General features: G+C 41.0%; 1 protein-coding gene across 5 annotated transcripts; it reads left to right on the top strand.

The window, feature by feature from the left end:
- The first annotated feature begins 8401 nt into the window (after positions 1-8401).
- LOC123470536 (diuretic hormone receptor-like) lies at positions 8402-23658 on the top strand. 5 transcript variants are annotated; one of them, XM_045170855.1, is made up of 10 exons: positions 8402-8546; positions 9226-9319; positions 9386-9479; positions 10565-10645; positions 12225-12301; positions 12678-12806; positions 16766-16951; positions 18584-18786; positions 19994-20124; positions 20412-23658. In XM_045170855.1, exons 2-10 carry the CDS (start codon positions 9281-9283, stop codon positions 20564-20566), a joined length of 1095 nt encoding a protein of 364 aa, XP_045026790.1. In that variant the 5' UTR covers positions 8402-8546; positions 9226-9280; the 3' UTR covers positions 20567-23658. The 5 variants fall into 5 exon arrangements, with proteins under 5 accessions (XP_045026790.1, XP_045026787.1, XP_045026789.1 ...); XM_045170852.1 differs by having other exon boundaries at positions 12675-12806; XM_045170854.1 differs by having other exon boundaries at positions 8403-8546; positions 12675-12806; positions 20415-23658.
- The last annotated feature ends 1141 nt before the right edge of the window (positions 23659-24799 follow it).

The following is a 24799-nucleotide window of genomic DNA, read 5'->3' as shown; positions in this document are numbered from 1 at the left end:
TGCTCTTTGTTTCGGCCAGAAATGAATGGCGTGAGTCAGCAGCCTTATATAATCTCCATCTCTATACCAAGACACGAACTTTAATTCGAATTTTTTTTTTTTCATTTCTGATTTTTGGGATCACGGCCTTGTAACCGTCATCCACAGTCCATTTGAACATTTCCCTTTTTTTTTATTTTACTTACGTGGTAGTTCACTTCTGATTTACCAGTGACTTCAATGGGAAGAACAAGATGAGTCAGGTTTTTTACATGGTGGTCTGAATGCACTCTTACTTCCATCGAATGCATTACAAAAACAATAACAAATAGCGCGATCTCAGACGTCTTGTTATACACTTACCCATAGAGTTGAGTGAAAAGTGAAAAGCCCAAAGCTAAAAGGGAAAAGAATATGTACAAACAACAAATAGCTAAACAAAACAAGGTTGATAATAGCAGAACTAGTACATAATTAAAAAAAGATGAAAGAGTAAAAATAGCACTAAAAAAATAAAGAGCGGTAATTCATCCAGAGCTGTTTACAAGTCTGGTTGAACTATACAAAAGGGCAACGTTAACTCAGTTTTTTTTGATACTATATACTTAAAAAAAATCATCCTCTTTTATTTTTGCTTGTTAGTTTATTATTTTTCTTCACGTCAATTCATCGTGTCAGCTTTCGTCCTTTTCGTTTGTGTTTTATTTTTTTTTCAGCAACCCATAACAGTTGATTTTAAATGATGTTCCTTTAGCGGGGCTGACAATATATCTCGGTAGAGCCAATAACATGCAGCGGACTCGACGGCCTCCTCGAAGTGAAAGTGGTTCGTTCGGGGCCTGGCAACATGGAATAGTTATCTTTTTTGTGTGTGTGTGTGTGTGTGTAAAGAGGTACATCCGATATTCTTGTGCATATACATTTCTGGCTCTCTCTGCGTTGTTTGCTTGCATGACGTCCCCCGCGTAACACAACGATGTCAACGACACTGTAATGCATAACCCACTTGTAGGCCAAAACGTTATTTTTGGATCGTCGCCTGTTGACCGGCAACATATCGTAACACTTGAAAGTTTTCAACAAACAACAAGAGAATCGATATCCCCAAAGGAGAACGCCCTTTCACGTTTTCTCCCACTGCTCTTTGTTATTGGATTGGTAGAGCGCGGAAAATTGAATCACACAAAAAAAACGTAAGGCCAAAGTGCTGCAACGAGAGAGGTGCGTACATTTAACTTTGGAATCCAAAGATGAAACGTTTCGGCTGAACGTTCGCTGAATCGAGTATTTTTTATTTTTGTTCGGTGCCAAAGAACGCGACTCTAAATAGATTTGAATATTGCCAATCGACCGTGTAGGAATTTTGCACTGTCGTGCATAATCATTTACCAACAGCAGAGAATTCTCGTTATAGCAGAATTCTAAACTCCAATGGAAGATCAGAGTTAGGACGTCACAAGCCTTTACCACCAACGATGCTGTTATATACTTTGCACGTATAGTAAACACTCCATGAAATGCCATTAGGTTATAGTTATATCTAGTAGCATTTCGTCATAGATTGAATCACAGTTGCGTCATGTTTTTATCACTCCTCGCGTGATGGGAAACTCTTGTTGCTTCTCAAAAGAAAATTTCCCCTTGTCACTCACACTTTTCCTTGCCACTGGGTGATTGAGTTGCTCGAAAACAATTTTGACTGACTTTTTTCAATTCTTTTTCACCTTTGAAGGCGTCACTGCCTTCTGTCTGTCTATACTTCTATAATAAGCCGTGTGGGAACGTGAAACCCACACGTTTCTGTTAATAACTCAAGATGAAAAAAGAAGAGAAAACTTAAAAGTGAGCCGAACGAGAATGTCTCGATCTCAAACACAAACAAACCACACAAAAAAAAAATAATAATAAAAAGACAAACATTTGTATAGGGGTGTGTCGAATTCAATTAAGAGGCGGACAGCGGTTACGCGTACGGGGGCTAAAACCGTTTAATCGAATTAGTGCTATATAGCTTGAGAAAACGACAGCCCTGAAATTGATAGATTGACGCAGAATGCATTTAGACTCCCACAATGTTTTGTTATGTTTTTGTTTATTTTTCACCGTAAAAAATGGTTTCCCTGTGTTCTCGAGAGTTCGAAAGAGTGGTATTAAAAAAAATAATAAACAAGCTCTGAAATATACGGTAATAAAGTCGTTAGGTTCGTTGGGTGATATGGCAACTTTGACGTCTTCTTCAAAGTAAGCCGTTGAATTTGATGTTGTTGTTGTTGTACAGCAGTCAATGAACCGCCCGTGTGGATGATGAAGAAGTTGAGATGTCAATCATCAGAATGTTTTACCATTGAGGACAGGGGACTGGGTCTTCTTTAAACAGATGAAATTGAATTACTCTGTCATTGCATATATTTCTCCGCGGTCTGCGTGGAGAATTCGAAACGAAAAACGACATGTTTAGTCCAACATCTGCGCCCATCTGGTGCATGTAATTGTCGATATCTATAAGATCGAGAATAAAAGGAACGCAAACCAGTCTCGTGCATTCTCAACTAGCGACGTATAGTTCGGATGATTAACAATGGGCCTTTTCGTCTGACTCCATAGTCAATAAAATATGAACTGCATTAAAAAAAGAAAAGTTATGGGCGTCTTAACATTTTCAGATCCAGACAGGTGATGACAGCAGGACAAGGCCCATCAACATGAAACAGTTAGGCAAAATGTTTCAACTCTATATGGGTGGGCTTTGTCATTAAAGCTTTATAGAATTTTCATGTCATCTGCTGCTAAATGTCATCGGTTTAAATTTTTTTTTTTACATTTTTTATTACCTACATTTGCATAGCTAATAAGACGGAATATTTAGATACTTGCCTTTTAAGCGTTCAACGTCTGTTCTTTTTTTCAAAGTTTCCAAATAAAATTGATCTTCTTCTTCTCCTTTTCTTGATTGCACCGATGATTGTACGTTCAGATAATGCGACGAGGGTGTGCCAGCCGAACGGGAGCGGGCGAATTACAGCAACTACCGATCGTGCGTCCCGTTGTCGACCGATTTCGGAGGTGCAACTCCCGAATACGGCGCCGGCATCAGCGAGGACCACGACCACCATCTACTTCACTGGTTACACCGTCTCCCATCGTGGCCCTCACGCTCGCCATCTGATCTTTATTCACTTCAAGTTAGTTGTTGATCTGTTATTTCGTTGTGATTATACCTATGATTTTCGGTTGGCAGCGCTGCGCTGTTTATTGCTTGGTCCTGCATTTTTTCCCTTTCTTTTTCTTCTTTTGGCTTCGACTCAAATCGGACTGCCGCTTTGACGTCAGCGGACGTCACACGATCCGACGGCCCAAATACAGATTTGATTCCTGTCCTTCACTGGACACGGCCTTCTCTTCTCTAATTACATAGCAAAAAGAAAAATAGGAATTCTTGTTTATTACAACACAACACATTTCTTTTTTCTTTTCCCGGCTCCCGTTTCATATTTTTATTTTGGACTTCTTCTGCCCTTATTCGGTTCTTTACACACCTTCGGGCATGGCTGCTTGCTTAGCTGTAGAATCGCAATTGCCCGAAGACGAGTTGTAATGTTTGCAGCCGTATCGCAAGTGCTTGAATCAAAAGACACGTGAACGCTATATGCATGCATGAAACGAATTGATGCGAATAGCGATGAAAAGATGGATATGGAACGATGATTTGATAACGATTGACATATACGCACGTATAGCCATACCTGATACGTTCGGTATGAGCAATACAACAACAAAAAAAGGGAAATGGATAGGTAACGGCTGATTATTGTTCGCTCTAAAGTTGCCTCGTGGGGAGAGAGAGAGGCTTCGGCGGATGTGTTCCGGCGTCGGATATATGGAGACAAAAGTAACGAATAGCAACGACGCAGTAGGATATGATGGAATAGTAAAAAAAATAAAATAAGAACAAAACGTTGACGTTGGCATTTCTATAGTTGATGCTTGAAGGACCTGCCAGACGACCGTCAAAACGATCATGTCCCCCAACAGCACAACGAAATAAAACAGAGGAGATGATCGGTAGCTTCTATATATACGTAAATCAATCCACCATAAATCACGGAATGACGCAAAAAAAAATAAAATAAAATAAATAAAACTTTTCTTTTATTCCACTTTCCTCGCTGGGCCTTTTAACTGTCCGGAAGTTAGCCTCTGTCTGCTCCGATATGGTGGCCGCCTCACAATCAATCCTTTTTATTTTTTATTTATTTGATTTTCCTCCTATACTCACCCACCATATTGGAAGTCGCAAAGTTTCAGAGTGTCTGTGATGAATTATCCGTGCACCGAGGCTGATGGGGAGGCATAGTAAGCCTTCAGCTTTATATACCGAGCCGGCGTGATTCACGATGACCGTCAAATGTTTGGCCACCCATTTATTTTCCGTATACGAACCCAGCTGTGCGTCTGTATATACGTGTAGGGGGAGGGTTGGTATACAGTGCACACAAAGAAGCTCGATTGTTGACGTGAGAGTTTTCTATTTTCTTGTAGTTCATCTGTTTGTTATTGTGTCACGGCCATCACCGTGTCAGATTTCCCGAACAAAGCGGACCAGCGGGTCCGGCTGTCAACCTCAATGGCCTTGTGACATCGTCGTTGATTGAAAACGGTAAACGATCAGGGAAAGCGAAGCCGTTAAAAATAAAAATAAAATCAAAATTATCGTCGCCATCCGAACCCGTTCCCGCGCGCGTCCACTACTCCCGTCCACGTGTTATGTTTGCTGATGGATGCTGTTCATAATAGACATGGCAACGTTTTTTTTTTTCTTCTTCTTTCTCTTAGCCGATTTGTCTGCTCTCTTATTCTACATCGGAGATATCATAAACATCCAGATCGATATCATTTCCTTTGCTACTGACTTGATTGCCAGAGTGTCTGGGATTGTTTTTGTTGTTTTTTTTAAAGAGGAGGGGATATTGTCGTTCCTCTTGCACTACTAGCTCTTCTTCATCTTACTCGGCTTTTATCTTGGGTACATTTTTCAAACATTTTGTTTTGTTTTGTTTGTTTTTTATATGGCCATTTCAGCGATATCGATCGTTCAAAATGAAAACAAATATAGAATATGACAGTGCGAATGATGATGGCCGCTGTTGTAGGCGGACGAACGAGTTGGTGGTGAGAGTCTTCGTCGATGTAGACCGACCACCTTCAACTGCGATGAAATGGCTAATGGAATGAGACTGAGCGAAAGCAAAAAGAAAAGAAAGGAAACAGGAAAAGAAGGCGTGATGGAGGTGAGAAGCAGGCGAGAAATAAACGAGCACGTACGTCCTAACTCGGCGGGAGACTATAGAACGCCGACAGTGGCGCCGCAAAAATGACGACCTTATATATTTTTATCCATCCGCTCTTACGCTTAAATCCATTGTCTTCCGTTTAGTCTTCTTTCGGAATTAAACCGAACTAGAAGACCACTTTTAAATGTCCTTTCCGATCGATTTATCTAACGACGTTTCAGTATAAATTCAAGAAATTAGTCGAACGTAAAGACTCGGTGATCCGCACATGAAAATTAAAGAAAAAAGAAATTGACTTTCGATAAAGAGTGGAAAGAAAGGGGGAAAGGCGCGTGCCTGTGACAAGTGAAATTGAAGGGCGTGCTGCTATTGGGCCAAGAAGAATGCAACTACACACACCGTCGGCCTTTATCTTTAGCTGGATAGATTCGGCACGACAATCCAATAAAGTCCTTTCACCTATTCTTGGCCTGCTTCCTTATTCATCGTTGCCTGTTTGTTAGCGTCTCAATGGAGTCCTAAACAGAAAAAGGGAGACGACGGATCGATTCCTTCGGTCGTTCCGACAACACGCTGCCCGTCATCACGCTGTACGCCGTTTGGTATACCCATAACTTTTGCAAACCTCCTGTTAATACGACGGCCACTTTTCATCCATCTGTTTTGATGACTAGCGAGAGGCGATATTGAAAGGCTAACGCGGTGGTTATTCATTTTTGTTCTTGAATAACATAGCCGAACACGTGGAAGAATGACTTAAAAAGGACGAGTTGCATATAGAAAAGTTTGGTCGATATTTCAAGTGTCTCTCGTTCTCAAAAGTTCCAGTCCTACAACAATAGAAATGTGCAAAGGTTGGACGACATTTTGTGTTACACGTACGCAACATATCGACAAGGCTCTAAAAAAAATGAGGAAGGAGATAATTCTTAAATGAATAAAACGTTTAGGTGGATCAGAAAAGAAGATCAAAGGTTGCGTGGCATTCGATCGAGTTTAAACCAGATGTGATATAAGATTAGCATCAAAGAAATTGAACCTACTTTGCCAGTAAATATATAGATGGCCATTTAACAATCTCAAATAACCTTGTCAAAGAGCAGCATATCCAATTCGTAATGAGAAGACAATTAATCAAAACAGACGGCACGTGCCGTGCAATTAACATGGGCGCGCGAGTTGCGATACGAATCTTTTGCTTCATCTTGCTTCATTACCAGCCATGGTTTATCGTTCATTTCTAAGGGCGTTCTCGTTTCCCTGTGAATGGCGCAGATTAGAATATCAGCACGAGTGACGCATCTATTTCGAACGAAGCGAGTCGGCCTTTTCTACAAAAGTTCCCCACAAAAGTAACCAAAAAAATGATTGTAAATTGTCGCTTGACTTTTGTCTTTTGCTCTTTCATCATCATCTGTCCTTTCTCTGTAGACTTTAAGAGCCCCCAAGTCTCTTTTCGACATTTTTTTTTATTAAGAACAGCACGAAGAGGCTCGGATTGATCTATGATTATGAACAGAAGACTAATGGACTCGTATAGGGGAAGTCCAATGGAGCTTGGATTTCTCCTTGATAACAAAGATATCTAATCGCTTTTAATTTCATCCCTTTTTTTTGTTTTGTTTGCTGTATTATCTTCCTACGCGAGTAGCTTACGTTCAGAACTTTCGTTTCTGGCAAATCCGTTCGACCCCGGGGCCCTGTGATTACACCCCCGTTTTCAGCCCCAACTTTTCCCTGGCTGAGTTATTTTCAAGTTCGCCTTTTCACGTTCGCTATTGGCATATTCTAGACCATTTATTTCCCTGTATTTCGTCGAAAAATCATTATTTAGTTTGTTGTCAATTTGTCTTTGTCCTGGCCGTCTTTTCATTTCGTAATGATTAAAAAAAAAAAAGTGTGGAGATGTGGTACGATTTATCAATCCGACTGGGAAACTTGATGAAAATGGGAATTTTTTTTTTTGTTTTTTCGCTCCTTTCCTTTTGTGTTTTGCAGCGGTGGGAAGTGGGTGTCATTTCTTGTGTGTGGCTTCATTCGGAAAACTGATGACCTCCTTGTTCCCGCATTGTCTAGACAGCGTTACGTATAGAGCTGGGCACAACGCTCTATCTAAGATATGCATTTAGGCCTATACTTCTTTTCTCAGCTCGTCATCAACGTGACATGATGAGGTCTTCAATAATATTTAAGGCCAAGTGGAACATTAGCCTGCGTTTGGAAGATACTGCTGGTGCTTGCGTGCCCCCTTTTCTTTTCTACTTTGAATACAGTCCCAACAAGAACGATCATTATGTAAGCGTAATAACACCAAAGCTGACATGGGTCGTCTTCTTCTTCTTTTTTTCTCGAGAAAATGATTACTAAAGACATTCCACTAGCGAATCAGTTTAGCATGCAACTGTCACTTAGGCCAAGATATAAATTTTTTTTCTTTTAAATTTCAATTTACTTGCGCCAATCAGCTGGATCGTTAAACGTTGGGTTGGCTTACGTGTAGGTCTGTATTAAAGAGAATTTAACGAAGAGTGACGTATCATAAATGTAGTAGATTGCAGTCGTGAAATGCTGGATGTAGTCGACCTTAAAATCTGATTGCAGTCAATATGGCTACTTTTTTTTTTACCGAGCAGACGTGCCAGCAACTTGCCTTTTTCCCGGCTGTAAATATTTTATTATGCAGTGGTAAAAAAAAACACACGCAAAAGAAGTGGAAGTACAATTTTATTTGACGGACACTGTAAAATAAATTTCTAGTATTTTGTTCAATCATTTTGAAGATGTTAGTTCCTCGGTTGTCAGATTGTTTTAGGACTCTGGCTGATGGCATTTAGTAAAGAGGACATTGAGGAAAGGAAAAAGAATACAGAGTTATTCATGAGAAAGCATCCTGCACAACCCAGCAAGCATATGTTCGTTCGTGGATTAAAATGAAGCATATCGCCAATGCTGGATCGATTTTGTTTTTCCTTATTTTCCCTGGCATGCTCGAACATTCTCTTTCTCGCAGTTCGTAGCGAAATAGACGGTGCGAGAGAACGCAGAGACATATTGGAAGAGTTGTGTACAAAAGAGATTATTCGACTATGTATGTGGTAAGAAGACCTAGCTCTCCATTGTCAATATAGCAGACGAAATAAAGCGGCATGCGGTTGTCGAAAGTTTCCAGACGAATGGAACTGACGCAGATGTATGGTTGATAGCAGTGTGCAAAGAACCTCCGTTTTAGTTTTACTGATCCCAAAAATGGATCCTCTGAAGATGGAAAACGGAAAAGTAAAATCCTTTTTAATTACATACTCAATGTTGCCCACTTTTCTTTTCTTTTTTTCCCCAACCAAGTATGGCTGATGTAGAGTGTCTATTAGCTCAGTCGACTGTCAGATTGTAAGCAGATCCTACGTGACGTGGGTTAGTCTTCCTACACGCTTCGGTTGGTCACGTAATGGAAAGCAAAGAGGTTAGGGCATACGTGAGAATTCAGCCATATGTCCGCCATTGTGCTTATATATAGATGACAGAGTTATTATCCAACACGTAACCCTACCAGTGGAACAGTGTGGAAAGCCTGGACAACAATGTCCAGATTTGTTCACGAAAAATCTTTGTTTCTGAACTGGACATTATTAGAGTGTGCCAGTGTCATTGTTGAAAGCCTGTCCCTCCAATTGGCTGTCTGTCATCCAGGTCCACCAGCTTTGTAAAAGATTTGTCACTTCAGATGGGATTGACAGATTTTGTTACGATAAAAAGATGATTGAGGCTTCCTCCTCAATTTTCCTATTGGTATTGTTGTGTGATGCCACAAAATATGATACGATAGGAATGAGTCGTTCATCGAATATTAGTTTCATATTGAATTCAAAATTGCGAACCGATATGCAATATGAAACTGTTTCACTTTGAGTATTTGAATGGATGTCTTACAGCGTGAAATTGTTATTATCGTTTACAGAGACCTCCGCTGCCTGCGCAACACAATCCATACACATTTACTCATCACGTACATCATGGCCGATCTTCTCTGGATCGTCACGGCTACTTTGCAGGTATTTTTGTTTACCACGTCCCACTGATTGTGCCTAAACGAATACCATTTTCTTTTATTGTTGCAGCTGTACCGTGGCGAGACCAAAAAGAGATCGTGCATCATCGTCATTTTCCTGCACTACTTCCATCTGACCAATTTTTTTTGGATGTTTGTCGAAGGTGAGTTCTAAGAATTTTCAAACAACCTTAACAATAGCCAAGGCTTTCTTGTGTGCTAGCTCCTGGAAATCTCTTGTTAGTCGTAGGACATTCGAATTGAATTCCTCTGCACTGTAATACGAACACAAAGGTGGGAGTTTGTCGCTCTTTCATAGCCCCTCCTATTTGAGATCATACGGAAAAAGAGCCAAGTGTAGAATAGACCTGGGCATAGCTGGATTTCATTTTTTCTGTTGTTGTAGCATCGATCGGCGCCAGCAGAATAAAAGAGAGGTACACGGATGAGTTAAGAAAAGAAAAAAAAAAAAATGGCGGACCTTCCGCGTGCGTGCGTGACTATATGCGCGGATGTCAAGATGAATGGCGACTCTGATTCCGCTCCGTTGTCCTCCCTTTTCTCTGAGCATCTGCATGACCGTGCACCTCTCTCACTAAAAATATCCGTAAAATATGCAACTTGTGAGGACGTTCAACAACGTTGTGGCTTCCTCACTTGTTATCGAGACTATATAGCCGCTACTGGACAGTGTCGTTGATCAGCCCGCTAGACAAGCCTTTTGGGAGAAGGTTGCATCGATGGACAGTTTTAACTGGTCTTGGCTCACTCACGTTCCCCCACTCCTAACGCGCGCATCATTTTTTTTTTTTTTTTACGATTGCCAGATGAAAAACAGAGCGTCTGACTGCGTGCAGAGCGTTGCAGAAAGTGGAATGAACAATATAGATGATGACGAAGAAATAAGTATAGAGAGAAAGAGACAGAGGAGAAAAGAAGAGGATTTCTATTCCCGTCTTTTGTGAAGCATGGGACAGGCCAATTTCTGTAGCGTCTTTTCGTTGCTGTGCGATTCCTTAGTCACCCTCCCATCTCCCACCTCTTGTCGCTATATATTTCACGAACTTGACAACATTCCTGTTGGTGTATAATAATCTTTCTTCCTTTCGCTTTGCTTCCACCTTTTTTTGTTGTTTTTTCACGTGATTTATACGAGCAACAAAGCAACCGGGCGTGCCCGTCTCGCGTGACCTTGCGGCAAGCATTTAAAAATATTTCCATGTTTTATTGTTTGACCCTACCACAATAGGTTTTTACCTCTACATGCTCGTCGTGGAGACGTTCTCTGCCGACAAGATCCGGTTGCGCATCTACGCCCTTATCGGCTGGGGTAAGATAAATATCCGCTAGTTTCATTCTTTTGTTTCATTTTTTTTTTTGTTTTAATTTCCCTTATTGGCGGTTCCGTGTTGTTTTTTTTTGTCTTTTTTCTCATCTACAATTATTAGCAATTCGCTGCTAGGCAATTTTTATCCGCTTAATGCTGGATGTTAGATATTCTGATAGCGTACCATTTCCCCCTTTTTTTGATAAATAAAAGCAAAGGGAATAGAAAGGAAGAAATTACAAAGAGAGAGAGAGAGAGGAAAAGGGCCAAACAAATCAACAAAAAAAAAGGCGGAGGCTGTGAACAGATCGTCGAGTGTCATGTCGTCGGAACAGAACATCGACGAAAAATGGCATGTCTTGTAGTCTCTTTGTGGTAAAAAGCAGATGAAAAGGTTGCTGTTTGCAACTGCCTTTTTTTTTTAAACCCGGGGGTTCTTCACGTACATATTCGGTCCTTATAATTTTCCCTTTGTACTTAACGAGATAAATTTCAACCCATCGAACCGACATGCATTTGCAATTGCGATGCTTTTGTATCCCTATACGCTTTCGCTGATTTAAAGTCTTTCCGAGAATCCGCAATTAGTTTGACAACGATTCCGATTGGCCTCTTTGCCGAGCGGATATTACCGAGTGTTCCAGTTTTTATACGCAACCAATTGGCCAACTTTAGTCTATTTTTTTCTTCTTCTTCTTTCTTTCTTTTTGTTTACATAAAAACTTATTACGGTCATCCTTGTTTTATTTCTGCTTGGCGTTATGCCGCGTTGATGTTGGCGGAACGTTCGCAATCAAATGCGCGTGAGCGGAACTCGGGCAACTGGACTTTGTGTGATGAGCAAGACGCCTCTTCTTTTTTATAGGATTAGCTGACATAAACAAAGAGTTCGGCTTATGAAACGACATTTTCTTTTTTCTTCAATTTGTTTCTTGCCATCCGCATGCCGTTGTACAACGTCACAACGGAAACCTTATGAAGAATAAAAAAACGGAAAGGAAACTAACAAAATTAAGGTTGTGTTGTGCCATTCTCTTCGTTCGTCTGGAAAACACGTAAAATAATAATAATAAAAAAAAAAAGGTGGCAGGAAGTGAATAGCAAATCACATCCGATCTGACCGTCGTCCCTTTTATATTCCGTGGATTCTTGGCTTTTTTTCTTTTCGCTTTTTATTCGGCCAAATCGGATGCTGCAGTGATAGTACTGCCTTTTTAGCTTGTCCACTATACTCGTAATCCGGGGGAAAAGAGAGAATAGGGACGATCTTCATGTAATATTGTCTTTCTTCTTTCGGTCAGTGCTCACTAGACCGTTCGATGATCTGTCTCCTTTTTTTTTTTATTTTACATTTGTCTTGGTGTTCCAGTGTGCGCTATCCTGATCCATTCTTAATTCTTTTGTATTCTTCAAATCGTTTTCTGTTCAATCAGTTGTCCTTGTATCAGTTGCGTTCGTTATTGCACGTATTCATGCAACTTGCTGAAACTGGCCCTGCATTTCAAAACTTTTTTTCTTTTTTTAAAATGAAAATTATTCTCTTTTCCCCTGTTTTATGTATTTGCCAACGATCATTTGGCAGGCATACCGCTACCTGTCGTCATCGTTTGGGCCGTCGTCAAAGCCAACTGGTTCACCTACACGTCCACCGAAGGCCACGTAAGTCCCTTCATTTTCATTTCGGTAACTCAAAATATTACGCACTCGATGAAAATGTTCGAAAACGTGAGCAAAAATCTATTTACACGTGTAAAATTCACGAGCCATTTCACAGCTGGGCAATTGCAATCAACGTAAGCCCTTATTACTCTCGATTACTCTAATGGATTTGCTAAAATTACGTGTAGGACAATCCGATTTGAGGCTTATCGTTTTACGCTCGGACGCCAAAAACAGTTCCGTTTCGTGCGAAAGATATTCACTTTGGCCTATATAGATATTTTGGCGTAGTTCATTGACAAGTTAACTAGTTGATTTCCTTGCGAATGTTCACGTGGTTGACCGTGTTTCCACCATCATTTTGTTTTTACAGCAGAAGCTGGACCTGGAATCGTTCTTGGCCAGCTGTCCATGGATGGCGGCCAACAGCTACGACTGGATCTACATGACGCCGGCTATCATCGTTCTCTTCGTCAACATTCTCTTCCTTGTCAAGATAATGTGGGTAAGTTGTCACCTCTTTTTCTTTCTTTCTTTTGCTTTGCTCGAGTTGACGAGATCAACTTAGGCGGCCACAGCATCGTAACAAAGGGAAACAAACGGACACGTTTCCTTGGTTTAACCTATACGCTAATATATATGCTAATGTTCGAGCTAAGTCATTTGCAAGTGACACGGTCAGTTGTTATTCGTCCTGTCAAAACCACTTGTGTCAATGGTTCACTGACGATCGATGGCTTCTGAAAGTCCACCGTTTCATTGCCTTTTTGTGTGTGTGTGTGTGCGTGCATAAGTGTGAATTAATTCCGTAAGCGAACGGAGTTGTCCTCTGGTCGTTTCCATGGCAACTACAAATTCCCCGTACCAGAACTGCATGATGGAAAACGTACATATAACAGAGGTCGTAGAATACGAGAAGAAAAAGGGAAAAGAACAAATTGAATAGTCCTGTGATGTACTACATATGTTTTAGACCGGACTTGCATATACACTCAATTGATGGAGAGGGAACAGCATGTACGCACCTTACGATAACACGGGGAATTCGCCGTCCTCTCTCTTTTTTCTTTCTTTACTTTTCCTTTTACTCCCCTCAAATGACAAATGGATGGTAGGAAATCGATTCCCCTCGTGTCTTTCTGGCCTCCCTCGCCGCCCAGTACATTTTGTTTCCCCCATTCATCCGATATAGAGCTGTGGATATTCTTCTCTTAACCAGTCCAGTGGGGGGAAAGAAAAAAAAATAAAATAAAATGATATTCAAAAGGTTCAGCACTCGGTTTCTACTCACACACCGACACGGAGCCATTGATCAATGATCATATCTTTTGGGCACTTATAATTATTTCTTCTTTTTCGTCGGACAACTGGGTGGCCATTTTTTATTCCTTGGTTATTCGATTTAGTTCGACGAAAAAATATGGCTCAAAGAAAGTTTGATGATAATAAATCAGACTGGGCCGAAGAACATCCCGAAAACGCTTCCCCCGATCCTATTGGAGAAGATAGTGCCGGACGTCAAGTGATATCTTTTTTCTGCAAACCCACCGTTCCCCCTCCCCCTTTTTGATTAAAAAAAAAAAAAAAATTGTCTTGCCCGAATTTATTCCACATCGGCTGCCCTGTTCTGTGCTATACCGATCGCCATATCTGCGCGCAATCGTCTGACAGCCAGGAATCGTTTATTGTCCATCACGAAGGTATATACCCGTTTTGAATAAGCGTCCGTATCACCGCCGGAGACGGACAGACATTTCAATAGCTTGAGGAGGATTGACGATGGTCTAAGGGAAAAGAAAAAAAGCCAGTGCTCTCCAATTTCCATCGAAATCTCGGCCTGAAAAAAATGAAATTTCGAGACAAATATACGACCGAGTCTGTTTTCTGCTGAGGCTTAGCCCCGTTTTCTTCAACAGATTGACACTTCTTCGCAGTGTGGATGTGATCCATGATGCAAATGATTCTAAGAACGTGTCCATCGATTTTCCCCGCCTTTTTCTCAATTTATTTTATCCCCCCCCCCCCCGAAAAAAAAGTTAAGTTTATTTAAAACGAGTTGTAAATAGAAATCCATCCCAAAATATTCAAGAGAATGAAGAACGTACTCTTCGCTTGAATAGATTTGTATTACGTCGTTCATTTTACCTTACGAAATGGCGGGGACGACTGGCCTTTGACGAATTGCGTGGCCAGCGAAATTCTCTTACTTTCCGCCCTTTACCGCGTGATCCTTGTAAAACATCACACAGCGATCAAAAGTAAACTTCAATTTGGTTATGGATGAAGCCCTTTTTGTTTGCATGTCCACCACTAGGCGAACAGCAAGCGGAAAGATTAAAGGGAACAACTACGTAGTTGAATGGACGCAAATAAAAACTGATAAAAAAAGGTTTAAGAAATAAAAAATAAGCACACACACACACACACAAAGATGGCGAATAACGTCGGCCTAGCACCTGACAAGCGGTGATGGAAGCCACTGGTTGGATGCATCCAGTATGCAGAGTAAAACGAACAGCTGATGCCAGTCGGTTACTCCGTCAAATGAAACGGAAGATTCATTTCTCTGCACGGCAGCTGGAGAGGACTAAAAACAAAAGAGGGTCACTGACATTGTAAAGCGCTAAATCTAAGGCACGGTTGGTATGTGCGATCTCTGCTGAGTTGGTGGTGGAAATCGACTTGAAAAGAACGGAAACAAAGAGCTTTCAGTTGATTGAGTCCAGGACAAGTTTTTCTTTTTTCGATGGCAATTCGATATTCTGAAAGCTCATACTCTTCGATGCGAAACAGGACGATAACGTGGGTGGATAGTGTCGGCTCGGCATCGATATCCAACGCTGTCGCTTCCCCTATACAACAGTCCACGTACTTTTGTTGATTGTTGAGCAGAAATTGTGTCCGCCCCCCCTGCGAAATGTCCGATGAAAACAAAACGAATGGCAAGCGCATCGTCGAAATCAAGAGTCGGAACGATATCCTTCAGTCTATTAAACATACGTGCGTATGTGCTATAAATCTTTGCACAAAAATAAAGAACAAACATTCCGATCATCCCTTTTTTTTTTTTTTGCTCGTGCCTCGTGAAAGTGCTTCGATTTTCACGCGGCTGACATCGTGATCAATGGTGATGCTTCGCCTGCTCTCCATAATGAAATCGGCTTCGACGTTTATGTATTTGTTGTTTGCGCCAGTATGTATTAAAGGGAATTGTGTACGTGCGGTTTGTATATACAGTGGGTACCGAAAGTATCCGTACGGCTGAGAGGATCAGTAGGGAAAACGCGTTTTTCAAAACGCTCCCATAAATAGAATTCTCGGTGGAATTCAATAAAAAAATTTCGCAAGGTTAATATTAGGGGTTGGTTTCATGTGATTTTTTTGAAATTAAATTTCAACAACGCGATATGTGGTTTGTATCGCGTTCCAAAAGTATCCGTACGGCCGAGAGGCCTAGTAGGGAATGGGCTTACTTTGGAAGCCTGTTATTCGGTAACTACCTAATATTATAGGGTGGGTAAGTTCTTAAAAAAAAGAGCTGCATTAGCTCTATATGTGATTATCAGAACATATTTTTTGAGTTTCATTTATAGTAATGAAATTCAATATGAAAACACGGATTATAATTTTTCCGTTTTTTCTCCCTCGATTCCCCTTCACCAGTGTTGCCATATCCCAAAATCATTCCCTTTCTCTTTTTTTCTTCCGACGGAAAAAGATTGCCGTCTCCCCATGAATGCGGAAGAAAAAAAAAAGGGGTAATGATTTTGGGATATGGCAACACTGGTGAAGGGGAATCGAGGGAGAAAAAACGGAAAAATTATAATCCGTGTTTTCATATTGAATTTCATTACTATAAATGAAACTCAAAAAATATATTCTGATAATCACATATAGAGCTAATGCAGCTCTTTTTTAAGAACTTTCCCCCCTATAATATTAGGTAGTTACCGAATAACAGGCTTCCAAAGAAGCCCATTCCCTACTAGGCCTCTCGGCCGTACGGATACTTTTGGAACGCGATACAAACCACATATCGCGTTGTTGAAAAATTCTAAAAAAAATCACATGAAACCCCACCCTAATATTAACCTTGCGAAATTTTTTTATTGAATTCCACCGAGAATACTATTTATGGGAGCGTTTTGAAAAACGCGTTTTCCCTACTGATCCTCTCAGCCGTACGGATACTTTCGGTACCCACTGTATATATATTTTTTTTAACCGACGCTTGCTTAAATTGCAAATCGATGGAGGGAAAGTAGTCAATCAAGATCAGGAGCGTTGGCGGACGTGTAGATCCCGCAGCTGCGTTATCCGTAGCGGTTTGTTCGACATCCGCGCACGAAGATGTTGGGCATTGAATGCGATGCGTTTCTTCTTAATTGTTCTCTTTCACTTCGTAACAAATATATTCACCTAATTGTCCTTTGTTTTTTTCTTTGTTGCTGTACAATGTTCCAGGTTTTGATAACGAAACTGCGCTCCGCTAATTCAGTCGAAACTCAACAATACCGTAAAGGAAGCAAGGCCCTTTTGGTGCTGATTCCGCTCTTAGGACTCACCTACGTCCTGGTCATCGCCGGACCGACCGAAGGTCTCATCGCCATTTACTTCTCGCACATTCGAGCTGTTCTTCTTTCCACACAGGTTGGATTTTGCATATTTTTATTATTATTATTATTATTATTTTCAGGACGTGCGCGTCTGTTGAAAGTTTGCAGAGTTTCTAACGGTGTAGAGTTGCCAGTGCATTTTCGCCAAAGTTGATTTCAACCCATTGTTTCATCTCACGAGTTGTAGGGAGACGTGAAAAAGCTCGATGAAAAATCGATATACCTTAAAAAAGAGTCCACATCAAATGGATCAACTTCATTTTGCATGCGACCATATCCCGCGGTTATTAAGTGCCTGAATCGGATTTAGATTACGTTAATGTTCTGACCATAGTAAGATCTCAGGAATCGACACAACCCCCCCTCGTTGTTGTCGGCAAAATGCGCAATTGTAAACCCACCCAAAAAAAAAAGGGTGTGGCTCTGCGTTGCGATTCAATCAAAAGCGCAACAAAAAAGAAAAAAGGCAAATTGATTTTGAACTTGGGAGGTCTTCTCCGAATATACACGGATGAAAATAAGCGAGATGCCAGCTGTGCTTATAGTATATATACAAGGCGAACGGAACCAATGGTTAACTATTCGGGCGGGGCCATCGAGCGGCTTCGTCTATGCCGATTGTCACCGTACCTTTTTCGCATATTGACTATATATGCCAGAGTAAAAAAGGAAGGAGGCCGCATTGTGTGTTACATTGTCTACTTTTTTTTTTATATATATTTTTTTATTATCATTATTTTGTGGACCTCCTTCTATCGCAGACATAGAGAACTGGATAGAACAGGGTAGACGACCCGTGATGGACCTTCTCAGTCGTCATTGCCTTCCCATCTTAAATATACAGTAGCCCAAACTGAAAATATACTGCACCAAAACGGAATGGTCTGGGCGGAAGAGAAACGAATAATAGTTTGGCATCGACGCCAGGTTGTTTGAAGCAGTCCACCTCCTCTCTCTCTCTCTCTCTCTGTCTCTCTTTCAACAAATGACCTGACTTTGCTGGTCTTTGGAAGTTTGCCAACTATTCAAACTACTCTCCCTTTTTTCCCGCTATACCAGTTCAGTCCCCGTCATCGTTTCTAACTTGTCCCTTCGTATAACTCACAGCTTTTTATTGCTGCCTTATTCCTCCGTCAACTGCATTGCTTTTAGATGGGTCAGCCGGAAGTTTGGTGGCTCGGGGGTTGTGTGTGTGGGGGTGGGGGGGGTGGGAGGTTGGAGCTAGCATAACTCTCCTTTCAGCTCCGATGCAGCTAGACTTGGTAAAAATATTGCCGATTGCCCTCTTACGTAGACGAAAAGTTCTTTTTTTTCTGGAATTGATTTGTATGTTTTCCCTTCGTTTCAGAAAAACAAACAAACCACGCAATAGATGTGAGACGTTCTTCAATACAGCGATGCGCACGAATGTATTAGCATTCTAGTTTGAAACATTAAGATTAATGCAATCCTATTTTTAAAAAAATCCACGTACGTATTTTAAGAAAAAGGGAACTATTGTTTGGATACGATGGAGAAAAACAAAAGGGAACTGTTTAAATCAAATCGTCACCGCCGAAAACAGAAACGAAATGGTGAATGAGTGTGTCGTTAAAAAAAATGCGCGTGAAAGAGGCAGTATAATAAAAAAAAGAAACGAAACTGTTTGTTTCCTTGTTTGATTCAGGGGTTCCTGGTGACCCTGTTCTTCTGCTTCCTCAACACGGAGGTACGCAACACATTGAGGCATCACTGGACCAGGTGGAGAACCACCAGTCGCTGGCTGGAACATTCCCAGAACCACAGCAGCCGAAGTAATAGGTGTGGCGCGGCGTTAAACAGCAAACGCAACTCCAAGGATGGATCTCGAGCTCCATCCGAGAGCACCAGGTGAACAAACCCACTTCTTTTTTTTCTTTTTTTTAAAATATATTTCTCACACAAGTTGGCCACAAAATCACACGCAACCCGTGGTGTCGAAGAGTCTTTTCGACGGCTCGAAACGACCGCAACAAAACAAACAAACCCATCATATATACATAGAAACGAAACACGTGTGTGTATAAATAACAATCACGCTATGCGAGTAGAGTAAAAAAAAAATGGACGTTCGTTCATTTCTTATTCATGAGATGATATTGCAGACAAACTGGGAAAAAGGAAGGGAAAAAAAAACTTGGAACATAACGAGAATGGACCCATGAGAAGGACAACAGCACAAACCTGCTGGCCCATTAAGACGCCCTCCGTGAATCACAGTGCCCCAACAGCACGTCCCTGTTAAACACAGCAAGTCCAAAGAAAAAAAGGGAGGCGATATTGTCAAAAGTTACACACACAAAAATGCATGTTGAATGAATGGAGGAGAAAGTTTAACGATCTTTGACAAACTCCAAAGTTGCAAAGACCTCAAATCGAACATAAGAAAAGGCAAAAAAAAAAAAAGAAGGAGCGGGCATCCCCCCCTATTTCCTAATCGCTAAATGGAAGTGCTCGTTCCTTTCATAAAGCCAAACTATCGATTGACAAACATCAGGCGTTGCTTGGTATTCCCTACACACACACACAAAAAGCAATCCCCCATGATTACACTGACGGCCATCGTCGACACAAGAAACGGAGTCTTTCAACTATATAAGTACTGCTCTTCTATATATAATATACGGATCGATACGTTAAGAAACAAGGCTTGGTAAACGTGTTGGGACCACACGCGAGAATAAAGCGATGGCATTTGGATTTAGCACCTGCGTTTCTTTCTTCTTCCTCTACGGCCAGCACATTCCTACGCTTAGAAGTGATGACGGGCCATGTTGTTTTTTTCATATACATTTTTTATCGACGCGGCTATGTGCTGGTCGAGGTCGCCCACTCATCGTTATTGTTAGCATTTCCCTAGAGCTACCAGAAAGTATTCAAACTTGTTTTTCAAAGTTGATGTCAGCCAGACACGAGACAGAAAAAAATCTTCAACTTTATTCTCGTGCTATAGCTATTGTCGTTTACTTAAAAAATAGTATACGTGTTATTAAGCCACATCAAACGTAGAGTTGGAAAATGAATGAATTTCTTTTTAAATGGTTCAACTGTGTAACAGGCTGTACAGCAACTTTCCGGATCGGAATCACGGCAAGCGTGATTCGTCGTTCAGCGAAGTGACGACGGTTGCGTCATTCGCTCCCAGTTCAGCCATCCATTTGAATAACTTGGGGCCGTTCAACACAAACGGTAAGTCGTCATTTCAATTCTTTTTATTTTTGCATGTGTGTGTGGGGGTGGGGGCTGCAACATCAATTGAGTGAAAACAAAGGGAATGGTGTTTAAATGCTAAATAGCGCGAGAGCGCATTCCGCTCAACCGACATTTGACATATGAAATGGGTGACGAATGTTTTCGAATTCTGGCGGTAGTTGAGGACGAGTTCGGCACGCGAGACCGACCTGGACGTTGTTGTGCGGATAACAACGCGAATGAGTCGAGAAATTCAGCTTGTTAATCATCAGATGGTGTGGTAGCAGGTCATCAGGCAGCAAAACCGCACGGAGCGTCGACTGTTTTGCTGACCGACAACGGCGGCCTGGCCAGCACAGTAACAACCGTCAACCGATACGCCGATGAATGCGGTGACAGCTGCGATACTAACCTGCTCGTCAAGGAAAACCAGGTCTGAACGCATTTTTGGGACAACAACGCAGAAGATAAAAATAGCACAGATCCATAAAAGAAAAGAAAAGAGGAAACTTGACGCGACTTTCTGTCCTAAAACAATCAATTTCTTCGGAAATCCTCGTAAGAAAACAAAACAAATTCAAAAAAAAAAAAGAAAAAAGAAAAAAAAAAAGGAAACAAAACGAAAATGGACGCGGACCACGGACGGACCACAAACTGGGTAATGATGAACGCGCGGCTAGTGACCAACGCGATGGAAAGAAAACACTCGTAAGTCTGTAGGGTATATACATATACAAGAGAAAGGGGATACAAGGAACCAAACAATCATCACACTTTTACATACACACACATTTATTCACGCAGCGGACGGCGGCTTGTTATTGTTTTCCTTCCTACACTTCACTCTCTCTCTCCTTTATGGCAACACGTTCCCTTAGTTTTCAATATTATTTTTTTGTTTTCTTCTTCTTCTTCTTCTTTTCTCTCGTTCGTATTTTTTACTGATGCGATCTATTTACATTCGTCGAGTTTGCGCAAGGCTCAATTGTATGTGTACGTTGCCAATGTGGTGTCTGTGTGTACTCATTCTCTCGCGCTCCCGTACTTTATAAGCCACGTCGCGTTTGCTATGATTGTTGAGTGCTAGATGCTTTTGTATATCTAGTGCGGCACTCTCTCTTCTATGTAGACACAGTCTAAGAAAGCAACAACAAAAAAAAGAAAGACGCTTCTATTTCATCCGCCACCATCCGTCAAATCGAATCTTGCGCGGATGGAATGTTTATGCTGCCTTTTCTCGCCATTTTCACATCAATCCGTCAGCAGCGTTTTTTTTTTGAGTATCAGACAGAGCTCGTGTGTTCCTCTCCACTTAGATTTTTCGTTTGATTAACTCGTACACAACTATACGTACCAATACTGATGTATATAGTCATATGCCTGCCTAGACATTGGGATATAATCGGCTTCCGTTTTCGCTGCTTTTCGCTCTTCCGTTGAAGCGTAGTTCCATTGTGCCGCTCTATTCAGTACGATGAATATAATATGTCGCGCGTGCAGCATTAATATCGATCTAATCGTCGTTACTTGTCATCTTGTGGTTGTGTTGTATTTCAAAGTAGAAAAGAAAAAAAAAAATGAGAGGGGAGATATTACGCTTGACCTCCACGCTCATGTTTTGTGAATTTCATCAAAGGTTATTATTAAACATCTCTTAGATCCTTACGCAGCAGTTTCACTATGGTAGACACGTGTGCTGGATTTCGTTTCAATTCGAGCCACACACCAAAAAAAAAAAAATGTCTTTTATTTTTTTTTTTTTTTTATTTTTTTTGATATTCCAAATCAGCAACTCTTTCAACCGCACGTGTCCGTTCCAAAAGAGGAAAATGACGAGCCCATGTTTACTACTATTTTCTATTCTTCCGCGTTTGGTTACTTTCCATGCCCAATCAAACGTGTTTACAAACCGAACTGTGTGCATATACGGTCGATCTAGTGGCCCGAGAGTAATCTGTAAGCCTGCGAGAGAGCTCACAGAATTGTGCTGATCCATTGCCCGTAGGTGAATATAAATGCGAGATGGGACAAAAGACGAGGAACCGATCCGTCACTGACGTAGCAACCCATTAACCAAAGTGAAGGGCACTGCATATTTGAGGACAGCCTATCTGTCTTGTTTGTCGACAGCTGCTACCGAGCCGCTACGCATCAATTCCAGAGTGGAGGACTGGAGGTGTTGTGTTGTGTATATTGACTGTACGCGTTAATAGAAACCCACATAATAACTGTTGATTGCTAACTTTGTGGCACACCGTCGAACAGAATCAGAGTATTTCATTATATTCCTTGTCCCCCAACAGCCAGTAAGCCAGACAGATGAATCTTCTGTACCTGTGATATACAACAACCGCGTAAAAAAAAACAGCCAAATTCATTCAAATAAACCCAACGTACCTTTTATCGAACTATGTAGCATTTTTCTGTGTCCTTTCATATCGAATCAATCAACAACAGAGACTCACCTTCTCATATTTACAGCAGACTCTCTTTCCTCTCTCGTCTTGTGTATTGTTACCGTACGTACAGCAACTTGTTCTGGTCCTTTTTGGTCTTGATTAATCACCATCGTGTTTTATAACGTGTACTGCTGTGTGTATCGTGTTGATGGCACTGACCGAACGAGCCAGTCCACCTGCTATATTTTCTTTTGTTTTGTTTTTTGTCATTGGCCAAAAGAATATTATGTATCCACATTTTTCAGTTGTCGTCTCCAGTTTTCAACTCTTAGTCTTGCGTATATATTTTAACCCACCGGACGATTCGTTATTTCTCGTGATCATACACACACACACACCCACCAAAAGTCCGTCGTTCGCACACTGGCACAATCACACGCCCACCTATACACACACACACACACACACACATACAAATATGTACACGCTGTCAAGAATACTTGGGGGGGGGTTCTCTCTTTCTCTTGTTGAACATTGATGATGAATTATGTGTAACCAACTATTATACACATACGATGTGCCACGCGTTCCGCACCTATATCTATGTACCTTTTTTTTATTACTATTTTGTTTTCCCCCCGAGCTGTCGCTTGCCGGGGGAAGGGAACGTGCTCCTCCAAGATCTATACACACACACCAACTGCTTCGGAACTCAATATAAATGTCTAATGCTCTAGAGTCTGTTGTATCTATACCTATCTATCGTTGGATGTCTCAACGCACACCATTAAACACGTTGGCAACATCGATGTTAACGACGTCGACCGTCTACGGCGTAGGCTGGGAAACGATCGTGGCGTCGTGCAAAAAATGCATGTCGCTATTGCCGTCACTGCTATGTACCACACCGTGTATAATTATTCATCCGTTCATTTCGTTTATTGTGTCATGTTTGTTCGTTCGTTTTCGTTTCGTTCGTTCGCGTCTTGTTGTCACAATGTCGTCATCGCACACATATATACGCACAGGCACGTGCAGATGCTTCGCTATACATATACAATTATACATAACTATATACATTTACATATGCAGTATATATGGAAATATACCTATTCATGATGTGACTGTAAAACACAACCTTTTTTAATTGGTAGGCGCGAAGGAAAAAACGGAAGTTCATTTAAGAGTTTTAGACATGTAAAAAAAAAAAGTGTAGAATGATTGGCAAGTTGAATTTACAGAAAGGTCTACCTGGAGCAAGTTTCTACTTGCGTGTCAATTGCGAAAATTTTTTAAGTCGCCGAACTTAGAACTCTGCTTGATGAATTCTGAACTGTCAATGTAAAGTAACGCACACGTCACATGACAAACTTTATCGTTGGATGGGACCTCTGCCGGAAATGGTCCTTCTTTACCTTTACATGAAAAGGAAGGAAGGAAACAAAGATCTTCTGACCTCGATATCGATTTCTTCATAGCCCCAAAAAAGGCAGCCAAGCTAGATACTGTATATAACCTAAATTCTTAGTCAGACGGTTCATAAAAACAAAGTTATTATTATCACTGCCTCAGTTGAAATCGATTAGTTAAGCTTTTATACTATTGTCATATATTCTATGGTCCCTCTCCTACAAAAAAAAAATCAGATCAAATCAATCGAATTAGTCATCACTGCCGTTTCAATTTGAGTTGCAGCTCCATAGTTGCTCTATAAAGTAAGAGGCCAGTTGGATTTTATAGAGTGCTTGTTTTGGATGGCGAGCCCGTGTCTCGTCTTTACGGGACCATTAGCCAATAGATTGGAAGCCCCGACAAGTTTTGTATAGTCCCTCGAATCTCGTGGAATCATGTTCGCATAAGTATGCACTGCAGTATATTTCTTTGCAGTGTGTGGGAGATGTGCAGGGGGATAGCAAAAGGTATATTCAGAGTTTTCCACGCTTTTTACGCTTTTTTTTTTCAAAAGGAGGAAATGAGATTAAAGGGAAGTTATTTATGGCACCATTTCCTCGGCATCTTAAACATCTTTATGGGTAGGTAAATATTCAAATCACGATGTAAAGTGTCATTCGTCTTTACGCAAAGCGAGACGTGCCTAAACATGTCTGTTAAACCTTTATGCAATGAATCTAAAGATTTCTAACAAATTCATATAAAATCAGAAATTGAAAAATTATTGGTAGGGAGACTCGTGTAAGGTCTCTCGGTGAGTTTTGCAGTTTATTGCATTTCCCAATAGGCACTGTGTCTCTGGATGACAGCGACCACAATTA

This window comes from Daphnia magna, linkage group LG3, assembly GCF_020631705.1.
Source record: "Daphnia magna isolate NIES linkage group LG3, ASM2063170v1.1, whole genome shotgun sequence".
NCBI classification, from domain to species: domain Eukaryota; kingdom Metazoa; phylum Arthropoda; class Branchiopoda; order Diplostraca; family Daphniidae; genus Daphnia; species Daphnia magna.
Note: the sequence above shows the minus strand (reverse complement) of the source record. Positions and strands in the feature narration are given on the sequence as shown.

Bases quoted from the DNA above. Each gene is read 5' to 3' on its own strand.
- LOC123470536 (XM_045170852.1), top strand. From the start codon at position 9,281: ATGGCCGATCTTCTCTGGATCGTCACGGCTACTTTGCAG. The intron at 9,320-9,385 runs GTATTTTTGTTT...TTATTGTTGCAG, and splicing joins TCGTCACGGCTACTTTGCAG to CTGTACCGTGGCGAGACCAA. The intron at 10,646-12,224 runs GTAAGATAAATA...ATCATTTGGCAG, and splicing joins CTACGCCCTTATCGGCTGGG to GCATACCGCTACCTGTCGTC.